This window comes from Accipiter gentilis, chromosome 17 (assembly GCF_929443795.1).
Source record: "Accipiter gentilis chromosome 17, bAccGen1.1, whole genome shotgun sequence".
NCBI lineage: Eukaryota > Metazoa > Chordata > Aves > Accipitriformes > Accipitridae > Astur > Astur gentilis.
The window spans coordinates 28854911-28875234 of NC_064896.1; the positions used below are offsets into that span (position 1 = coordinate 28854911).

At 61.4% G+C, this 20324-nt stretch overlaps 4 protein-coding genes across 7 annotated transcripts; 3 read left to right on the plus strand and 1 right to left on the minus strand.

Annotated features, from left to right (window-relative positions):
- Nucleotides 1-725: 725 nt before the first annotated feature.
- Nucleotides 726-10829, minus strand: CPSF7 (cleavage and polyadenylation specific factor 7). 2 transcript variants are annotated; one of them, XM_049820361.1, is made up of 10 exons: nt 10795-10829; nt 9929-10047; nt 4974-5192; nt 4255-4358; nt 3750-3895; nt 1780-2188; nt 1563-1681; nt 1293-1461; nt 978-1151; nt 726-836 (listed from the first exon to the last, which is right to left on the minus strand). In XM_049820361.1, exons 2-9 carry the CDS (start codon nt 9980-9982, stop codon nt 983-985), a joined length of 1389 nt encoding a protein of 462 aa, XP_049676318.1. In that variant the 5' UTR covers nt 9983-10047; nt 10795-10829; the 3' UTR covers nt 726-836; nt 978-982. The 2 variants fall into 2 exon arrangements, with proteins under 2 accessions (XP_049676318.1, XP_049676317.1); XM_049820360.1 differs by having other exon boundaries at nt 10756-10824.
- A 58-nt stretch (nt 10830-10887) lies between these two features.
- Nucleotides 10888-13116, plus strand: SDHAF2 (succinate dehydrogenase complex assembly factor 2). The gene is made up of 4 exons (XM_049820403.1): nt 10888-11011; nt 11603-11826; nt 12554-12663; nt 12825-13116. Exons 1-4 carry the CDS (start codon nt 10997-10999, stop codon nt 12953-12955), a joined length of 480 nt encoding a protein of 159 aa, XP_049676360.1. The 5' UTR covers nt 10888-10996; the 3' UTR covers nt 12956-13116.
- A 15-nt stretch (nt 13117-13131) lies between these two features.
- PPP1R32 (protein phosphatase 1 regulatory subunit 32) lies at nt 13132-15528 on the plus strand. 3 transcript variants are annotated; one of them, XM_049820362.1, is made up of 7 exons: nt 13132-13480; nt 13613-13721; nt 13803-14245; nt 14456-14763; nt 14882-14968; nt 15213-15285; nt 15361-15528. In XM_049820362.1, exons 1-7 carry the CDS (start codon nt 13435-13437, stop codon nt 15519-15521), a joined length of 1227 nt encoding a protein of 408 aa, XP_049676319.1. In that variant the 5' UTR covers nt 13132-13434; the 3' UTR covers nt 15522-15528. The 3 variants fall into 3 exon arrangements, with proteins under 3 accessions (XP_049676319.1, XP_049676320.1, XP_049676321.1); XM_049820363.1 differs by having other exon boundaries at nt 14526-14626; nt 14713-14763; nt 14882-15470; XM_049820364.1 differs by lacking the exons at nt 15213-15285; nt 15361-15528 and adding an exon at nt 15082-15170.
- An 899-nt stretch (nt 15529-16427) lies between these two features.
- LRRC10B (leucine rich repeat containing 10B) lies at nt 16428-17862 on the plus strand. The gene has a single exon (XM_049820384.1). It carries the CDS (start codon nt 16428-16430, stop codon nt 17286-17288), a length of 861 nt encoding a protein of 286 aa, XP_049676341.1. The 3' UTR covers nt 17289-17862.
- Nucleotides 17863-20324: the final 2462 nt, after the last annotated feature.

The window sequence follows — 20324 nt, forward strand, 5'->3', positions numbered from 1 at the left end:
CTTCCTCTAAAACAAGGAAGGTGCTGCAGGAGAGGCTGGCTCCGTGCAGGACCCTGCCGGCGCTCGGCAGCCAGAGCTGCTGTTTGGGATGGGAATGCCGCTGCGGCGAGCCGGTGGGGAACATCAGGGCAGAGAGAGGAGGCGACCCCCAGCCCAGCTCTAGCCCTCCGCTTCCTCAGCACATCGCTCCCAGACACAGCAGAGAGGATGAAGGGGGAAAAGCAGGCCCGCGGAGGGGATGGGCTGCGCTTCCCCTCCACCAGAGGGGGGAAAAGGAGGAGCGTGGCACAGTGTCCTGCGGGACAGGGGGGCTGGTGCTGGGACTGCTGGGGTGATGGGGACAGGAGTGTCCCCAGATGAGGCGAGAGGATGGTACGTGGCAGAAGACCCCATACCAGTGAACCCGGGCACAGGGTCAGGAGCCGTGCACCTCCAAGCCCCCGCACTTCACGCCCACAGGGAGGGCTCCATCCCCTCCAGCCACCCCTGGAGAGGAAAGGGCTCACAAACCTCCCTCCATGGAAAAAAAAGCACCATTTCTCTTTGGGTCCGAGAGTCCACGGAGTGGAGCAGGGCGGCCCAGGCGCAGGCGTTCCCCAGCTCCCCGTCTCTCCCCGGGGAAGCAGCAGTAGCGGTGAGTGCGGGCAAAGGCTCAGGCCCCAAGGCCACGAGGTGTCGGTGGGAGTCCCGCCGGAGCGCGGCACGGTTTTCCTCAGGCGCCCGGAGAGAGCTGGGGGTGGTGGGGAAGGGGTGGGGGGGTGGAGCGGCCTCGGTCACGTAGTCCTGATCGAGGTGAGGAGATACGAGTCCATTAAAAACCACTTACTGCCAAACTCCTGTGGGGGAGAGATGAGAGAAGTGGTCAGAGAAGCGCCGAGGACCCTTCCCACCACCTCAGCCCTCACTCCTCGAGGGGGACCTCTGAGACCCCACACCAACGGCGCAGCACGTGCGGCAGCACCCTGGCACCGGCTCACCTGTCTCAGTGGTGCCGGTCCCTCTCTCTGTCCCTGTCCCGATGTCGGTCGTGCTCCCGGTTCCGCTCCTGGAAATAGTCCTCGTGCCGATCCTCGCTGTGGAGCAGGTCCCGGTGCCGCCGGCTGCTTTCACGAGACCGGCTGGGAGACCGCTCCCGAGATCGGTGTCTTTTCCTGAGAAAAAAGAAGAAAAAGCTTTCGGTCACCTCCGGAGAGGATCTCACTGGGTTGGGGACAGAGACAGCGAGCAAAACCCCAAGACGGGGTGCAACGAAGCCACCCCCATGCGGCTCTGAGCCCCAGAGCCGTCAGTACCTGGAGGAGCTGCTGCTGGCGCCCGTGCTGTAGGACTTGGCTTCGATGCCGTGCAGACAGTCTTTGAGGGACGAGAGGAGGACGCGGCACCGCTCGTCGTTGGCGACGCGGGACTGCTTGATGACGGCGATGGCCGTGAGGAGGGTCTCGATGGCGTCGCTGTAATCGCCTAGGGAAGCGGAACAAGGCTCGAGGGATGTGGACTTGCCGCGGGATGGCGTGGAGGGGGACACACACACACGGGGGGCACAGGAACACAGTCACCATTACCTGCGCTGGCGCCGGACACTGCCTTGGAAATGGCGCTGCTGGAGATCGCCCGGTTCCTGTTCATGATCTCCTCAAACTCCACTTCGCTCACAGGGGGAGGTGGCGGGCCGAGTTCACGGCTGCGCAGGAGGCACACGTGCGGGTCAGCATAGCCCCCCCATCCCCAATTTGGTACCAAGTGGCACGCAGCCCCCCTGCCCCCTCTGCCCCTTCTCACCTGCTGTGGTTGTAGGGGGCCATGGCCTTGCCGTAGGTGTCTGGCGGAGGACCCAGGGCTGCGTTGGGTGGGGGGAAGAAGGCAGGGTTGAGGTGCAGGGCAGGGGGGACAGCCCCCGGGGGCGGCACAGCCAGGTGGGGGGGCAGTCGAGGCGGCGGGGGCATGAGATGCTGATAGTGGATGCCGGGTGGGGGTGGGGGGACGCCGAAGCCGGAGGAGAGGGGCGGCGGGGGAGGCATTGGCGGCGGGGGCAGCCCCATGAGGGGCAGGGCGGCAGGGGGGCGGTTGAAAAAAGGCAGGACAGAGGGGGGTTTCTCCACACGGGCAGGCGGCAAGGCATTCTCTGTCGGCGTGGCACGGCCATCCACCGAGTCCACGGAGTCTCGGGAGTGGGCCCTCGGCGGCACACCTGCAAGCGGCACAGGAAAGAGCCATGAGCCGTGGCCGGAGGGCCTGAGGGTCTCGGAGACCTCCTCCTCCTCTTCCTCCCCACCCGTGGCAACCGGCACGAGGACCGTCCTCTCCCGCAGCCCCGTAAGGTCTGGCCTTGAGAGAGCTCAAGGTGCCCAGAGAAAGATCCAGCCAGCCAAACGTAGCCTCCGCTTCCACGTGCCTTGAAGGGGGTACCAGCTCTTCAGCAAGACCCCAGCTGCCCACACGGTGCCCCGGGGATGCTCGCTCTCGGCCAGCGAGGCTCTGCGGAAGCTGCTGAGCAAGCGGGTTACAGGGACAGAAGCGAAAAGCCCCAAGAAATGGCGCGAGGTCCCCAGCAGAGAGGTCGCTGGGTCCCAAGTCCCCGAAGACATTAAATGACCCAGAGAGCCTGCGATCGCACACAGGTTCAGAAAGGCCTGAGCGTGGAGGAACACCAGGAGACAGAACCCAAGTGCCAGCAGCAACGGAGCTGCTGGAGGAAGGAAAACTCGGTGCCCGTCTGCCCTCGAAGAGAGGGACAGGAACCCTTGCTGTGTCCAAAGAGGCTTTAAGGATGAGACGGGAGAGGTACGACGGAGGGCACTGCCTCTGCCTGAGCCCCTCGGGGGAGCCACAGCTCCCCACCGGGCCTTGCCGCTCTGACGGCCGTCAAGCGGAGCACCGTCTAGGCGCCGGTGTTCCTGAGCCGGCGGCAAGGATTCACGTGAGCTCAGCCGTGCCAAGGGCAAGGCCCCTGGGGGCAGGCCGAAACTCAGCCTCCCCGTACCCGGCGGGAGAAGGGAACACACCCTGCTCTGCTGAAACGCAAGGGCAGGTCGGGACGCGGTCTAACAGCGTATGGTGCTGCCAAGCAGCAGATCACCGTGGGCACTGGAGCTGAAGGGAGGGTGCAAAGGTCACAGCTACCCCACTGTAACTTGGCCAGGGCGCTTAGGAAGAAAGGCTTTCCTTGCATGAAATGGGCCACGGGATCTACAATGACCACAGCTGGCCAAGACCTCCTCGTACATGCTCCTGCCAACAGTCCCTGTGGCTCCGCAGAGCCCCCCAGCACGGGGCTGGGGCGTCACATCGCTGCGGAGTGAGGCAAGGACCACCTATTGCCATTGTAGAAAGCCCACGGCCAGGCCCCAGCTGGAATACTGCGTCCAGTGTTGGGCACCTTACCTCCGCAGGGATGGACAAATTCTGGAGGAGATCCAGAGAAGAGCTACTAATAGATATGGAGGGTCTTAGCTATGTTGATAGGCTGAAGAGCTTAAGCCCATTCAGTTTGGAGAGGAGGAGGAGGAGGCTACGAGGGATCTTCGCAGTGTGTGAGCACCTAAAAGGGGATCATAAAGACTCGGGTCAGGATCTAATCAGACTCAGCAGCAATAGGAAACAACCCCCAGAGACTCCTGGCAGTGTCCCCCCACCCCGAGGTCTTGGTGGGTTCAGCCTGACAGCTCTGCTGGGGATCTGCGGGGCCCGCGGGAGCTGCCGCACAGCGTGGAAGCCCCCCCCAACCCGTGGCATGCCTTCGCCTCACTCACGTTTGCGAGCCTGCGCCTCGAACTGTGACAGGTTCTGCCGGGTTGCCAGCCTCACCTCCACCTTGTCCCCGTTGAGGATTTTCCCGGGCAGGAGCTCCAGGAGTTTGTGGACTGAGTTCTCAGAGGCAACCACCACCTCTGCGTACCTGTGGGAAAGCCTGGCGGTCAGTCAGCAAAAGCCAGCCCCAAGTGGTTCACCCCCTGGTAGGGGGTAGGGACCCCCTGCCAAACCCCATGGGGCTCTATCCATTCTTGCTGGCAGAGACCACCCAGCACCACCCCCTCCTGCTGCCTTCCCTGGCAGCTGAAACCAGCCTGGTGTTATATGACCCCCCCCATCCCTTTCCCATGCTATTTCGGAGTCTCCGCTTTACCATCCCAGCTCCAGGCGGGCTGTGCATCACCTGTGCCAGCCAGGAAAACCACCAGCTGCCTCCTCACTCTCCCCAACACAGAGGACATGGCCGTGAAGGTCTGACTCCCCCAGATCCCCCTCGGCTCTCACCCTTTCGACTGGCCATTGGCTCGGTTCTCTGCGAATTTCAGCTCCACTACGTCGTAGACACCAACCGAGCGGATGGTCTGGATCAGCTGCTGGTCAGTCGTCCACTGAGGGGAAGAGAGGCCAGTGTCAGCTCACACAGCCCTTTGCAGGACCATGCTGCCCCCACCCCCAGCTAACCCAGGTTCAGCGCTCAGGGGGCTGGGGCAGGGCACTTGAGTTCAGACACCGTCAGAGCCCCTACAGGGAATATAAAATCAATCTCGAGTCTGAAACAGGTCCTGGGCATGGCTACCAGAGGTGTGTCTGTTCTCTGGACAAGACAGAGCCTCCCCAGGACTCTCCCTGTATCTGTCAAAAGCAGAAGGTGACTTGCCCACGCAGCCCCCCAAGAAGGCAGAGCCAGGTGGGGCAGAAGCCGGTGCGAGGGAAACACTGCAGCTGCTGGTCACTCGCCCCAGACTCGACCTGAAGCCCCCCAGGGCTACAAATCCCTTTTCCCCAAGGATCACAATGTCAAGCCCAGCTCATGACCTGGCTTGGGACACAGGGTCAGCATGAATCGTGGAGGAACAGCAGCCCCAAAGAGCCCTGCAGCCCCTCAGGGGTTTCTCTGGAGGACCTCCATCTGTGTATGTACCACAGGAGACCCAAACTGCCCACGCAGGTGGTCTGGACAACCCCTCCACAAGCAAGCACAGCCAGGCAGCGATTCCACTCACCCAGGAGAAGCTGCCCACATAGACGGCAGCTCTCTTGTTGCGCAACCCGCTGTACGTGTACAGGATGGCAGGAGATTTGCTGTTGGGCTTGGGGGACGGCTCCTGGCGGATCTCCGGGGGTGCCTCTGAGCTGCTGGTGCGGCTTTCGGGGGGCTGCGAGCTGGCTGCTAGCACATCGTCGTACAGGTCCATCTGATCAGCATTACTGAACTCAGAGTCCTGCAAGGGGAGACACCATGAGCACCTCTGCAGAGGGGAGACCCCAGGGGTGAAACCGCAGCTCAGAAAGGAACCTGTGGGCTGTTAAGAGCCTGAACGGGGCTCTGGAGGACCGCCCCATTCTGCTGGAGTCCTCCAACACCCCCCCAGCAATGACTGTCCAGCAGAAGCCAAACACCAACCACCACAGGAGATGCTTAAAGTCATCTCATGGCGCTGCTCTGCCACAGGTGCCCCGCTGTGCAGGGGACTGCAGATGAATGACACTGGAGGTTAGGAAGCCCCCTTCACAGTTTGCAAACCAGTTGTCCCAATTCACCAAGTGCCGAAGTGCACGAGCTCTTGTGAGGCAGCACAAGCTGAGTCCAAAGGTTTAGCGCCCAAACCACTTGTCTTGGGTCTGTTCGAAGTTAGAAGGTGGTGAATCACTGCCATGAATGAAGCCACGGCAAACAGATCCGGCGCCTGTTATCTCTCACAAGCCAGCTCCTCTTGCCCGGAGCCCTGTCCCCTCCCCTTGGTGGCCTGCCACCATGGTGTGTCCCTCTTTCAGCACTTCAATTTTGCAATGACAACTCCTCATGCTTTCCCCTGGCCCAGCAGACCCCTCCCAGCACCGCACTGCTCTTCCCCACTACTCCACTGCCCTACAAAAAACATGCCATGCCTTAGGCTTATGACCACCCCTCACTTGAGCAATCCACCACAGCCTCTGCTCTTCTTTCTGGGCAATGTGGAAATCCCTCATGCATGTCTCCAGTCCAGCTGCCCAGCTCTCTGACCAGCCAAGCGTTAACGCAAGCCCCACAGCAACAGGATCAACATCTCCTTTTCCCAGCAATGAGGATTACCAGTGCCCCGAAGACAGGGCGATGGGCTCTGCTGCTTTGCAATGCTTAACATAACCCTGGAGCATTTTTATTACACATAAGGAGGTGGGAGAAGGGAGGAGTACTCCAGGAAGCAGAACCACAAGGCTTTACCCCGCTGGTGACCTGCGCTGGCTTGATTTTCCTCCCCCAAACTTCAACAACAAACCTTTTGCTTTTCTGTCTGCTCCTCCACTGAGCTCCAGCACACACCTCGCAGGAGCAGAGGACCGGATTGCTAGGGTGTCAGCTGTCTTGAGCAATGGGGCAAGACGCAACTTGCAGCTCTGGGAGGCTACCAGGAAGAAGCTCACCTTCTGTAAGCGTGCGAGGGCAAGAGTTCAGCGGTGGAAAACCAAACGCCCTCAACGGACAAGCCTCTCGCTCTTTGGCAGGCACACACTTCACAACAAGTCCAGCCTGGGGGTTTCACTTTCCCTCAAACCCTGCTCGCCTCGGATACGCCGCCACAAGTTCACTCGGTTTTGGGCCAGCAGAGCCCTCTTCAGGGTAGGAGCTACACACGCTGTCTGCACGCACAGATGCACGCACACCATTTCCCCTCCTCTCAGCAGCGCAGCCTTTCACAGCACAAACCAGCCACCAAGGAATCTTCTGAGCTGTGAACTCAAGTGTCCTAGATCTGCCTTCCAATTCCCACTCTGTTCCAGGCTATATTTAATTTGGAGTGTACAGCGAGTGCTGTGTTTACTACGGATCTTCAGACTAATTGCTCACCCGGATTCAGCGTGCGCTGAGCATCATTTCTGCTACAAATTACCACGTTGGTATCTGTCCCACGGGAGCAACGCACAGGTCCTGTGCAGCACAAAAACAGAGGCTCTGCTCCCAAATTTTTAATTCCAGGACTTCAAAGGCAGTTCAGACAACATCTTCTGCTAGAGATAGCGCGAGGTGGTTAAATCCCCAACACTGTGACGGTCAGGAAACCGCGCACATAAAACACGTCCCTTTGTGAGCTCAGGGGAGAGATGGGGAAGGGTGCTCAGCACACGGCTTTCAAAGGGTCACAGAAGAATCAAAATCAAACCGCTTTCCTCCAGACATGTTGACAGCAACATCCATTTCTAAAGCAAGCCGTAACTTTTGCATCTGCCTATTTCAGCTGCAGAGCTGATCAAAAGGTTGTAAGAATTTCAACAGGGAGCAGTATTTTTACACTCATTCTCAAAACAGCTCAACTGTTTGTTTAATCTGCCTCCCACACTCCTACCCTGACGAAGCGCCTTTGGACACAGCCCAAGGCTGGAAGATTTCTGCCTGGAAGTTTCATAAAGTCAAGAACAAAACAAGGAGGGCTAGAGGAGAAATTGCATGAAAGCCCTCAGATATGCTACTTAGGGGATGCTTCAACTTGGGAGTTTTTGGAGATCCTCTGGGTCTGTTCCATTTTTGACGCTTTCCTTTAAAAACTAACAGCCTGATAAGAAGATGGTGTAGAAGCACTCACAGCCCAAGCGCTCAGAGTCTACTCTGCTGCTCTCTGCCCTCGCCACTGCACTGAATTTGCAGACCATCGCTCAAAATGCACGGTAGCGAAAGGCTTCTTGCATCACCCACCGCCTCGTCACCTAACACCTTCACTGTCATTCAAACCCCGACACAGCGAATGCACTCTGAACCCATGCATGACGCCTTGTGAGGTGCATGGGGATGAAACCAGGCACCGTCGGCGGTAACTACCACATGTGCTGTGGGATTTGGAACCACGCTGGCGTCCCTGGTGTGCCACAGGGACCATGGGGCAGCCAGTGCACCTTCCTACCGCCCTTTGATCCCACGCGCGCCATTGTGCACAGATTAATTCTCAGTTTCTTCCTGCTGCTGCATAGCCTGAGGCGACCAAGATGCTGGAGTTGGCGGCCTTGATAATCACTTCCAGCTTTAAGAAGCCTCCATCTACTTGGCCATGTCAAAGATCTTTTGTGTACTGTCCCCCAAACCCTCCAGTTAAATCTTTCCATGCTGCTTCCTGCTGTGCAGCCAGGCTTGCTCCGTCCTCCTCTCAACGCTGCTTAACTTCTTTACTCCCAAAGATCCCCGAGACTTGACCGAGACCAGACCAGACCCATCAGAGACCCTTTCACCTTCCCAGCAGACATACCCACGTCAACTCAAACCACTGCTTTTGTTGCCCTTCCTCTCTAGGATTCCTGGGAGCCGAGCCTTTGCGGGAAAGCCTACCTGCAGGCACAGGCGGGACAGGCAGCGCTGACCCATCTCTGCAGATCAACAGTGAAGCGGCAGCAGAGTTCTCCTGTTAAGCCCTCCCACTTGTTTGTTGTTCATTAGTTGTCCTCCGAGATGTTGCAGACTTTCCAACTCACACCCACCAATGTCACAGTTCTTCTCCAGACAGTAGCTACCTCGTCCACTTTCACTGCTTCCCTTTGGCGTTCAGAGTAATTGCCAGAAATGAAATTTCCTGGCTATTCTGTGCGCTTCTTAAACTCCAGCCCAGCAACCTCCACACGTTTTCTTAATCTGCACCTTCCACCCTTATTCCCACAGCTATCCAGCTCTCCCTTCTGCTCCCAAGTCCAGGAACACCTATTTCCCGGTTCTGTTAAAAGCAAATTGTGTGAAAACACACAAATTGAGGCAATTCCTAAGCCAGAGCAGTTCTGTTTGGTCCCAGCACAGTGCTAGATTGTTTAATACAAGGGGAATCGGGTTTATTCTGGGAGTTTTTCAGGAAGGACGCAGGAAGCAGTATTTCAGAGTCAGAGGGTGTCCGGGCAGGGCTGCCCAGCTGTTACAAGCAGAACAGACGTTTGCTTTGCAACTCACCTTTTCTAGTGAGGTTCCTGTTATTTTGGCAGTGTTACAGCCAGCTTGGACCCTGCCCTTCTCCAAGGCAATTGCTCTCAGCGAAGAACTCCTGCTTTTTCCCCAAGTGGTTGGAAAGCACCTCGCAGTCCTCTCGGTTCCGAGGCAGTTAACACCGTTTCCACCATTTCGCTTTTCCCTGAAGGTCTAACCCACGGCACATTCTCACCTGATAACCTCCCGCCTCCTCAGAACAAAGGGTTTACCACCCTCAGCTCCTCTTCAGCCCTCTGGGAGCTTACAGCGATTCCCTCCTCCGCATGTTTTGTTTCCAGTTCGTGCAGCTTGCCCTCTAGTGCAGACCAACTTTCCTCCATGGGCTCTCCATGGTTGCTTTTAATCTTCAAACATCTGCGTTCACACCCGCGCTCCCAGATCCCTCTCTAAAGTCTGCTTCTCTAACAGCTAAGCACCCTCCCATTCTCTGTCATTTCTTCCTGTAAGTCCCAAACAGCCTCTGGGTGGGTGAGGTGGCCCACGGGCAGCTCTCCGACCGCAGCGAGGCCCCACCACAGCCTCCCAGCCTTGGTGGTCCCACGGGTTCAATGCTCTGGGTTCCCTCACCCTGAGGTTCCCTGGCAGTGCCTCTTCTAGTTTGGATTTCTCATTTCTCCAATCGGGCTGCAACTATCCCCTTCGATCCCCGCTCGTCACTATCTTGGCAAATGTTCTGGCCCAAACCCTGCCTCCCCCCTCCTAAACATTTTGTGACCATCCACGTGTTGAACCTGCAGAAAGACCCTTTATTATTCCCAGCTCAAGATGGCAGCCATGAGGATTTAGGAACGGTCCCAGCCCTCGGTTCCCCACAGGGACTCTCCAGTGCTGTACCACCTTTTCCCAGGCACACAGGTCACATCTTCTACCTCCACTCAATGTGTTCATACCAGCTGGTGGGTAAGTCCACGCTAACCGCTCCAACCCCTTGCTAACGAGTTGGCCGACGCTGATTACAGTGCTCTCCCCCAGAAAAGGGGGCTCTGTAGCCCCAGCCCCGTGGCCGGATGCGCCGCTCACCTGGTTGAACTCCTCGTCGGCGTAGATGTCGATCAGATCCACTCCTTCGGACATATTTCCACAGACGGGAGCAGGAGCCCGGGCTGGGACCGGGACGAAGCAGGAAGACCAAAGGTGCACTGCAGCATGGCGAGGGGGGAGAAAGAGGGTCAGCGAAGCACCGGGGACCCACTGTTCACATCCCCCTGAGTCCCCTCTGCCCCCCCCTTCCCTGCAGGCACCCAGCCACCCCTCCAGAGTAACCCACAGCCTCAGCCCAGACCCACCCGGGGGCCGCAGCAGCCCCTCACCCTCTTCCTAGGACCCCCTCCCCACCTCACTGAGGGCCACCCCCGGGGGCAACATAGCCCCATTTCCCCTAAACCTACCCAACCCTTGCGGGCAACAACCCCCCCTCAGGGGGCAACCATAACCCAGCCCCTTCCCATCCCACCCCGTGGGCCACAACCCCCCGACCCCCCCTTAACCCAAACCCAGGGGCACCCACTTCCCCCCCCACACACACACCCCGGGCAAGCCCCCCCCCCCAACAGCGAGGGTCCCTGGGGGGACCCTACCGCTCCCACCCACCCGAACTGAGCCTCCTCCCCGGCCTAAACCCCCTCCCCGTCCCCACGGTGGGGGGGGGGAAGAGACCGCCATATCGGCCCGGCGCGGCCCGCCCCTGCCGAGCGGCCGGGCCCGGGGCACTGGGGGGGAGGGGGCTGGGGGGGTGGAGGGAGGGGGGCACAAGAGTAGAGTAGGGGGGGTGGCGGGTCGCGGTGTCGTGTCCGTGTCCTCTCCCCCCACCCCGTCCCGTCCCCCTCGTCCCCGTCCCGGCCCGTTACCGCCAGCAGGCCCCGAGCGCGCGCGCCAACCGCGCTCACCGCCACCGCCAGCGCCGCCGCGCCACGCCACACCCCTTCCGGTTTAGCGTCACGCCTCTTCCGGCCCGCCCCGCTTCCTTCCTTCTACCCCCCTCCCCTCCCCCCACACCCCATTCTCCTCTTCCTACCGCCGTGCCATAGAGTCGGGCCGCCCGGTGTCACAGAGCGACCTGGAGGGAGGCTAGAAGGGCCGTGCGGGGCTATGGCGGCAACCAGGGTGAGGGGGGGTGAGGGGAGGGGGGGGGGAGGAGGAGGAATTACTGGGAGCGGTGGGTCCCGGGGCAAGGGGAGTCTGTGGGGAACCAAGGATCTGGGAGAGGCGGCGGGCGGAGGGAGACCCTGAGGGCAGCAGGGTCGCGGGGGTTGGTATGGGGGGATTTGGGGGAGCAGGGTCTTGAGGGGGGGTTATGGGATTGGGGGGGGGTCAGGGGCAGTAGGGCCTGGAGGGGTGTGTGGGACTGGGGAACCGGGGGCAGCAGGGTCTGGGGGGGGATTATGGGGGGGTGTTAGGGGCAGCAGGGTCTGGGGGGGGATCATGGGGGGGTGTTAGGGGCAGCAGGGTCTGGGGGGTTGGGATGGGGGGATTTGGGGGAGCAGGGTGTTGGGGGGGTTACAGGATGGGGATGGCATGGTGGGGGGAGTTATGGGGTGGAGGAGCAGCAGAGTCTGGGGGTGGTGTGGGCTGGGGGATCGTGGCCAGCAAGGTCTGGGGCGGGGGTCGTGTGGGGGCTGAGGATCTCCCTGTCCCCGCTGCACTGGGGCAGCCAGGCCTGACGTGTCCCCTGTGCTTTCCGTGTCCCTTTCACAGCTCTGCTCCTTGCCCGGGCGGGCTCTGTGCCGGTATGTTTTGGGGTCGGTGAGGCTGCAGCGGGGCTACCGCGGGGACTCCCCAACGGACTCAGGGAAGGACGTGCTGGAGATCCCTTTGCCTCCCTGGCAGGAGCGTCCTGACGAGCCGCTGGAGACCAAGAGAGCCCGGCTGCTGTATGAGAGCCGGAAGAGGGGGATGCTGGAGAACTGCATCCTGCTCAGGTGAGGTGCCGGCTGCCCGTCCTCGCCGCTTACTCACCTCCCTGCTGTCTGTCCTTCCCTACAGCTCCCTAACAATTTGTCCCCTGCAGATGGGAGTGGCAGGGATGGCTTGTACTTTACAGGAGAGATAACAACAGCCCTGGAGAGCTAAGGGAGAAAGGTGGGTGGAGGTGCCTTAGCTGCTCCAGTTTGGCTCCCTAAAGGATGTCACAGGTTTTTAATTAACAGGGAAGAGCTCTGAGCATTGCAGGAAAGAGTTTGGTGGGGTAGTGCACAGCCGTAATCCAAAACCTAAGGAGCTGTTGTGATGCTTAGAGGATAGAAGGCTGAACCCTTGGGTAAATCACCACAAGAGCTTTGCTTGCATGGATGCAGGATACAATGATCGCTGCTGCTGCTGGGCAGGACGGGGCAGAGCCAGAGGCAGCTGGAGGCACGTGAGAGCTCTGGAGGAAGCTCCTAGCTGATGGCTGAGCTGAAATCCTTTGGGAAGGATGTATGTAATTTCTGGGAGGTATGAACGAGGCAAGGCCAGTCGGGTTTCAGGACTGAAGTAGTGGTTAATGGAGAGCAGGCTGGGGCTGAAGGCAGGTCACTTTGGATCCAGCTCCTCCGCGTCCTCTGGCATCGCATAGAGAGCTGGGTGTCAGCCATGGCTGGGAGCAGCATGCCAGCATGGCTCTTCCTCTGGTCACCTGCGCTCAATCCTCGTACGTCTTCTCTCCAGCCTCTTTGCAAAGGAAAACCTGAACCGCATGAGCGAGCAGCAGCTGAACCTCTACGACCGGCTCATCAATGAGCCCAGCAACGACTGGGACATTTACTACTGGGCCACAGGTACGGTGCAGCTGCCTGTTGCCCTGCCTGCTCACCAGGGCACCGGCCAAGGCAGTACCATCGCTCCGAGCTGTGGCAGCTGGGATTAGTGGGGTGACCATGGTCCTTCGGGACAGGATGGAGCTGTTCTCTTGCTGCCCCTTTCTGTTTTTTTACCGCAGAAGCGAAGCCCACACCGGCCGAGTTCGAGAATGATGTGATGGCCATGCTGAGGGAGTTTGCCAAGAACAAGAAGAGGGAGCAGAGGCTGCGGCAGCCGGACCTGGAGTACCTCTTTGAGTCACCCCGCTGACGAGGAGGCGTCTTCTCCCTCCCCATACCCTGGAGCAGAGGAGGGACACGGGGCCCTGTGGAAACACTGGTGCTGCTGCCCTCCCTGTGGCTTTCCTCCTCCTCCTCCGGCAGCGGCTCCCTCGGACTCTCAGGGCACGATGAATAAAGCCGTGGCTGCTAGCCCTGCCGCTCCTACTGCCTGGTGAGCTCAGGGCTCTGCTCTTTGGCGGCGTTGGAACGGGTGCTCAGGGGAGACGGCAGCAATCCAAGCTTGCTCTGGCATGTGCCAGCTCACCGCTGTCTCAAACTTCCTCCTGTCCCTCTGAAACTCTTTTTTCTGGGGGCCTGGGGGAGGTGGCCCCACACCCGGGGGGCTGTGGCTCCCTCCGCAGGAGTTTGAAGTGGGGCATCCTGCTCTCCGGTGCCGTCTGCGGGGTGTCCCAGCTGGGCAAAGGGTCCCCAGGCAGCGGTGACACTCTCTGTGACCGAGGTCCCCATATGTCACTGCACCGCAGTTACCAGGAGACAGCGTCACCATCCCAAGGTCCGCTTCCGTGGGAGATGTTCCACAGCCACCCGTGCCACCGGGCAGGCAGGGAGCTGCTCTGGGACAGCCCTCCCATGGCGTCTGCCTGTCTTTTTCTGCCCCCGCACTAAGCTACGGTCCCTGTTGCAGGACTCTCCTGCCGCGGGGCTGGGCATCGTCTCCCCCTCGGTGAAGGCACGCACCGGGGGAAGCGCCGACCTCATGAACTTCTATGCCACGAGCTACGCGGTGGCCTACGGTAGGGGGTCCCGAAGCCCTCCCCAAAGGTGTGCGGGGGCTCGTTCCCATGACTAAGCCCCCTCTCCCTGCTGCCACCCAGGCCAGCCGCGTTTCCATCCCTGCCTCGGCCACCACACCAGCACCGGCTATGTGTCCAACAACCACTCGGCCATCTCCTGCCTGCTCTGCCTGCGCAGTGCAGCAGAGGGGTAGGTACCCCTGCTGCGAGTGGAGGGGGGGGGGGGGGGGGCAATTTTTGGGACCATGCTGTCACAGCCACGCTGGCCTCCCACCACAGCCACTGCCAGGACACTGCCACATCCACCACCACTGAGCACTTCAAGCCCTTTTTGCTCCCCGATGGCCGGAGCCTGCTGCCCCGGCACGTCCACCAGCCGGAAAGTGGGTACCTCCAAGAGTCCTCCCTTTTCCTGCCCCCACACCGGGGCGGTGACTCCCCAGCACACGCGGCTTCTCCAGGGCCCCCCAGAGCATCCAGGGAGCATGGCACAGAGAGCCGCCGCGCCGGTCCTGCCCAGCCAGGTATGGTTTTGGGGGTGTCGGTGGTGCTGGGGCCAGCTCTGTCCCCAGGAGGTTTTGGGGTGTCAGTGATCCCAGGACTAGGTCCGACCCCAGGAGGTTTTGGGGGGGTTGGAGGCCTGCCCTGCCCTACATCACCCACCCTTGCCCACCCCCAAACACAGGGGGACAGGCAGGGGCCGTGACACTGGGTAATGCCATGGCTGGCTCCAGGGTCCACGCACAGGCTGGGCTGGGGACAGGGACAGTGGGGCTCCCTCCCTGCCCCATCTGCTCCCCGCAGATGTCCTGCAGAAGACGACCATCGGTGCCAAGGAGCAGTCGGGCTTCACCAGGGCCACCCCAAGGAGCGACAGCATCCTGCCAGTCCTGCCAGCCCAGCCTGTGAGCCCCTGCCCCACCAGATCCCTTGTCCCCCACCAGCCCCTCACCCCCTTTGTACCCCAAGGGACAATTTTGCTCTTCCACAGCTCGGTGTTAGCATCACTGCAACGGATTACCTGCCCTCTGTGCGCAGCCATGTAAGTGGGGCGAGGGGAGGGGGTGGCGAGGTGAGCCCCCCCTCCCCCCCCAGCGGACAGGGCTAGGGTGCGGGGCAGGGGACACGTGTGTCCCACCCACATCTCCATCCTCTGGCAGTGCGGCGAGACACTCCCGGCACTGCCGGTGGGCTCCGAGAGAGGCAACGGGTTCAGCCGGGAGGTGCCAGGCTGCCTGGGCACGGTGGTGAGCGGGACCCCATCCCATTGCCCGTCCCCATGTGCCCTCCCTGTCCTCATCCACTATCCCCACACAGGGCTTGCCTGTGGTGGGCCACCCCATCCCACTTGTCTCCCAAGGGCTGCAGGCACCCTGAGTGACCCAGGTCAGCCCGCTGGGACAGCAGGGTGCTGGCAAGAAGGTGGGTGCAGGCATGGCCTCGTCCCCGTCCCTGCAGGACCATGCACCCAACCCACCTCCATCCCCCCAGGATCCATTGGAGTTCACCATTAACCACGGCCAGTATGTGACCCCCCACCCGAACCTGTCCCCTGCAGCACCAGGTGAGTTTGGGGTGACCCTAGGGGGATAAGTGGGGGGCTCCAGCTTCACCACCCTGTCCCTCCTGGATTTTCCAGCCTGGTGTTCGCAGGGTCCGACCTGGATGGTGAGACCCATGGGGGGCATCCAGCCCCAGCGCCCCAGCGGCTTCAGCACCAACAACCACCCCACCGGGCTGGGGGACATCACTGGCCACCTCCTGGTGTGGCCCCCCCGGGACTCTCAGCCTCAGCGGTAGGTCCCAGTTCTTTGGGGCCCCCCCAGTCCCTGGGAGCGCATGGAGAAATAAAGACCCCAAACAGTCTTCCTGGGCACAATGCCATCGTCACCTTTGGCTCTTCGAGACACCGTGGAGGGGCTGCGGCTGGCCCCGGCCTTTATTTTGGGGGCTGCCTGCACCCCGAAGGCTGGCAGGAGGATTTGCGGGGGCGGGGGGGGCGGGCGGGGGTGCCGCCTGGCCGGCAGCCGCTGGAGGGCTGTACGAGCCCGGCTTTCCATGCCGGCTTTGGGATGACACAGCTGATTTGCGGCAGGGAAAAACCAGGCAGGGCTGGCTGGGGTGGGCAGCGGGAGGAAAAGGAGGAGGAGGAGGAGGAGGAGGAGGAGGAGGAAGAGCCCCAGCCTGTCCGGCAGGACCCAACACGATGGGCAGCTGTGGCATGGGGGTCCCCTGGGGTCTTCGTCCGTACCTTCCCCGGCCACGGGGCGCGCAACCAGGCTTCGTGGGGTGCGAAAGTGCGCCGGGGTGGGAGGGGGGGCTTGTAACACCTCCCTTTGGGGGGGGTGTCCCAGATCACAGAGGGACCCCCACCCTGGGAAACGCTGCCCCCAGGCTGTGGAGGGTCTGGCCGGGCAGGGGCAGGGCGAAGGGGTGGGAGAGGGGGGCGAGGAGGTGCTGCCGGGGGGGGGGGGGGGGGGACGGGGACGACACGACAGTACAGGGCAAGAAAAGCGTCAGGGCGGGGGCACGGGCGTGGCAAGGGTGGGGTAGCGCGGGGCGGGGCCGAGCCCGGCCGGGGGGCGTGGCCACGCGGTTGGGCGTGGCCTCCACCCAGGTGCCCCGACGGGAGGACCCTCCCGTGGGGCCCCGCCCCCCCTCTCCCATTGGCTGCGGCGGGTTGCCATGCCAACGGCGGCGGCGGGGATGGGGAGCGGCGGCTCGGCGGGGCGCGGAGCGACGGCGGCGGCCGAAGGGCCGGAGGGCATCGAGCAACGCCTGGAGGTGCGGGGAGGACGGATCCCGGCGGCCCTTTGGGCCCAACGGGGGTTACGGAAGCTTTACCTGAGCGGGACGGGGTTGCGGGAAGTGCCGGCCGAGCTGGCGGCCCTACGGCACCTCCGCACCTTGGCCCTGGACGGCAACGAGTTGCTGGAGGTGCCCGAGGCCTTGTGCCGCCTGCCCCGCTTGGCCTACCTCTACCTAGGCCGCAACGGGCTGCAGGGGCTGCCGCCCGCCTTCGCCCGCCTGCAGAGCCTGCGCTGCCTCTGGCTGGAGGGCAATTTCCTCGCCCGCTTCCCCCGAGCCCTCCTGCGCCTGCCCGACCTCCGCAGCCTGCAGCTGGGAGACAACCGCCTGACCCGCCTGCCCGCCGGGTTGCCTCGCATGGAGGGTTTGAGGGGACTCTGGCTCTACGGGAATCGGTTCGAGGAGTTCCCCGCCGTCCTGCTGCGCATGGTCCACCTCCGCGTCCTCGACCTGGACCGCAATCGCATCGCCCGCTTTCCTGACCTGGCCTGCCTCTCCTCCCTGCGCCTCCTCTCCTACGACCACAACCCCGTCCGGCAGCTGCCTTGCGTGGGGGATGCCGTTCAGCTGGTGGGCGACGGGGCGCAGGAGTTCATGGAGGCGCGGCAGGAACGCCTGCAGAGCCTCCAGCACCAGGAGGAAGAAGAGGAAGAGGAAGGCACCGAGGCCCCACCGGCAGCCGCCGAGGATGGCTCCCCACTGCTGGAGGATGGGGAAGGCAGCTTTGCAGCCCTGCCGGGCTCCCCTGGGGAAACCTGAGCTGCCATGCTGCAGGCAGACACCCACAGGGATGCACCGCAGGGGGATGGGGAGGCTCCACTGGGCTCCTGAAGACCACCATCTCCCAGCTAGGACTGGGGAAGAAGGAAGCTGACAGCCTCCATGCAAAGGAAAACACATGGTCCGAGTACCAGCATCTCCCAATCTGGAAGGCAAAGAGCTGCCTCCTGGATCTGCAGGGCTTGTGGGTCACCATCAGGATCCACAAGTCCACCTTAGAGCATCCCATGTAACTGCAGGGTGCCTTGGATGGGGGAAACGGCCCTCTGCCATGACGGGTGACCCCACAGACCCCACTTGCCTGCTGGACAGGCCCTGGTGGGCAGCATGGTGCAGCCAGGCGTCCCCATGATGCCTGCCCACAAGCACAGGGACCTTCCTACCACACATTGCAGCTGCCCTGCCACCTGCACGTGCGTCCTTTGCTCCTGGCTCCGTGGGGCAGGACAGGGAAAAGCAGTGCCGTTTGCATCCATTCCACATGAACCCCATCACCCTGAAGAGCAGCAAGGTTTGAGAGCAAAGGTACAGACAGACCCCTTCTCACCCCTGAGATCCCTGTCCTGCTGCTGGAATTAGGCTAGGGGAGAGAGAGGTCTCCGCTGGGCTCCTCCGGGCATCAGATTTGAGAAAAAGCTGATGGAAACTGCCTGGGCACAAGCGCTGCCTGTCTCAAGCCTGGAAAGGGTTTTGCCTCTGTACTAGGAGAGGAGCCCCAGCTCTGGCTCTGTCTGCCCCAAAACAGGCACTAAAGCGAGGGCTGCTGCCTTCTTCCTCTTCTCCTCCCTGAGCACCATCTGTACCAAACTCAAGCAATAAAAAGCACAAACCCAAGAAAACCTGGTGTGAGAGAAGAGTGACGGGGTCTGTTCTCCGGGGGGCTGCAGCAGGGAAGGGCGTGTTTGGGAGCCGCTCAAAATGCAGCAACACGTCTTGGTGCAAGATCTTCAGCTCCTCTTATTTGTGACATTTGAGGGAGTCCTTTTTTCCTCCGCCTGTCTCCAAGCCATGCTCCTGCTCACCACTGAGCCATCCCGGTGCGGCAGGGAAGCTCGGCTGCACCAGCACCGAATGCTCCCTCCGAGGGCTGGGGCTTGCTGGAGGTTTTAGACCGCGCATCCGCTTTTAATTGCGAGGGGTTTGGTGGCTGGGAGGCAGCCAGCACTCCTGCCACATCCTCTCCCGCGCTGGCAGGGTGGATGCTACCCGGCTTTCCCCCCCCACACTCCCTGCTCCACAGCGGGAACTGTGGCTATTTTAGACGTGGTGGAGCATCCTCATCTGCAGGATACGCAGGGCCTGTCCTTGCCGGTCCCTCTGGCAGCAGAGGCTGACGAATCCCTTGCCTTTCCAGCGGTAACGAGGCCTCATTTCCATTCCCACTTGTGGACAGTGGATTTGGGGCTTGGCAGGAGCTTGGCTTGCTCTTCCCCCTTGGGTTCGGGTCTGGTCATAGGGGGACAGGTCCAGGCTGCCGGTCCCTCCTGCCACGCAGGGAAGCCTTCATCGTTGTGGCTTGTAGCAGGCAGAGCATCCTGGCATGGGGCACCCTAGGGTGCTGGGCACAGCAACGGGTAGCTCCCAGCCCCCAGGGGTCCTGCCATCGATCTGGGGTGCTGCTGCTTTGCCTGGGGAGACACTGCTGCTAATCAGCAGGTAATTATCCATCATCCCAACAGGGTGCTGGCCCTGGCAGAGACCCACAGGACTCCGAGATCCCGCTCCAAGCAAGACGTCCTTTTCTGCCTGGTACAACCCATCTGCTGCTGCCAGCTCTGTGCAGACCCCTGCCAGCCAGTCTGTGCTCAACAGGGTGAGGGGTACAGGTGGCCCTGGGTGCCACCACAGCAGGGTTCCAGATCCAGAAGCTCTGACATCCAGGCAGGGGGGTCCCTGACTCCCTGCAGCCTTTTCCCACCACCACAGCCTTTTACAGCCCTGGGTTTCACACTCCTGCTGGGGAAGGAGCTGGTCAGGGTCCAGGCATGGCACCGGTGGCAATCGCCGTGGTGACATGAGGGCCAGGAGCTGCTGCAGTCTGTGGAAGCCTCACAGGTTTCTGCTATGCACAAGTATTTCGGGGACGCTGGCATCGTCGAGCCCCAGCACCCGGCGAGGCGTGTGCGCAGTGCATCATCCATACGTCTGTCTCTATATATATCCCTGCCTACTCTCCCATCCCCGCGTACGACGGTTTGTGGCCTCGCCGCAGCTGGGATCACGCTGCTATTTCCATCTGCTCCTGCTGGCTGCAAACACAAAGGAAGGGGCTCAGGGATCGCTGCACCTCGGACCGGCTCTGTGCAACAGGAGCACCAGGATCGCTGCACGGAGCCAAGTGTATTTTCTTTTTGCTGCGTTCAAAGATGTAGCATGATAAAAGAAACCCAGCTCTGGTGTAACGCAGCCCAGACAGCAGCCAGGCTCAGCGGCACCGATGCCGTTGGTAGCTTGTTGCTGCCAAAATCTCCAGGTTTGGCTCAGCTAGGCATAAACCAGAGTGTGAATGGGTTCAAGCAGCAGCAACCTACCCTCCGCCGGGATGCAGGAGCCGGTCAGGGGGCAGCCTTATCCCCCTGCTGCTACCAGCCACCTCTAACACTGCACCCCAGTGCCCGAAAGGCAGATCCAGAGGGATGCTATCCTGGGTCTGGAGGACACAGCTCTCCCGCCATCCCCTCGTTTAGAGTTTCTTTTATTTATTCAAGACCAGCCTGCAGTGAATTATTTAACACAGCCACTTGAGCCTTTGCGGTGCCAGCCAGCACCCCGGATTCCCAGGCAGCCACGTGCCCCCTGCATCACCAACAGGCATCTGCCCAGGACATGGTCCCCCACCCCAGAGCCATATTCCGGTCCCTACCCAGCACGTCACCCCCCAGGGACCCAGCCCAACCGCCCCCAGCACACCCCTGCCCTGCTGGGATGACCACTCACCCTTCTGGCCCAATTGCTGCCCACTGGGACCCGCTGGCTGCGTCACCCAGCTCAGTGCAGGCTGGGGACCCCCCAAAA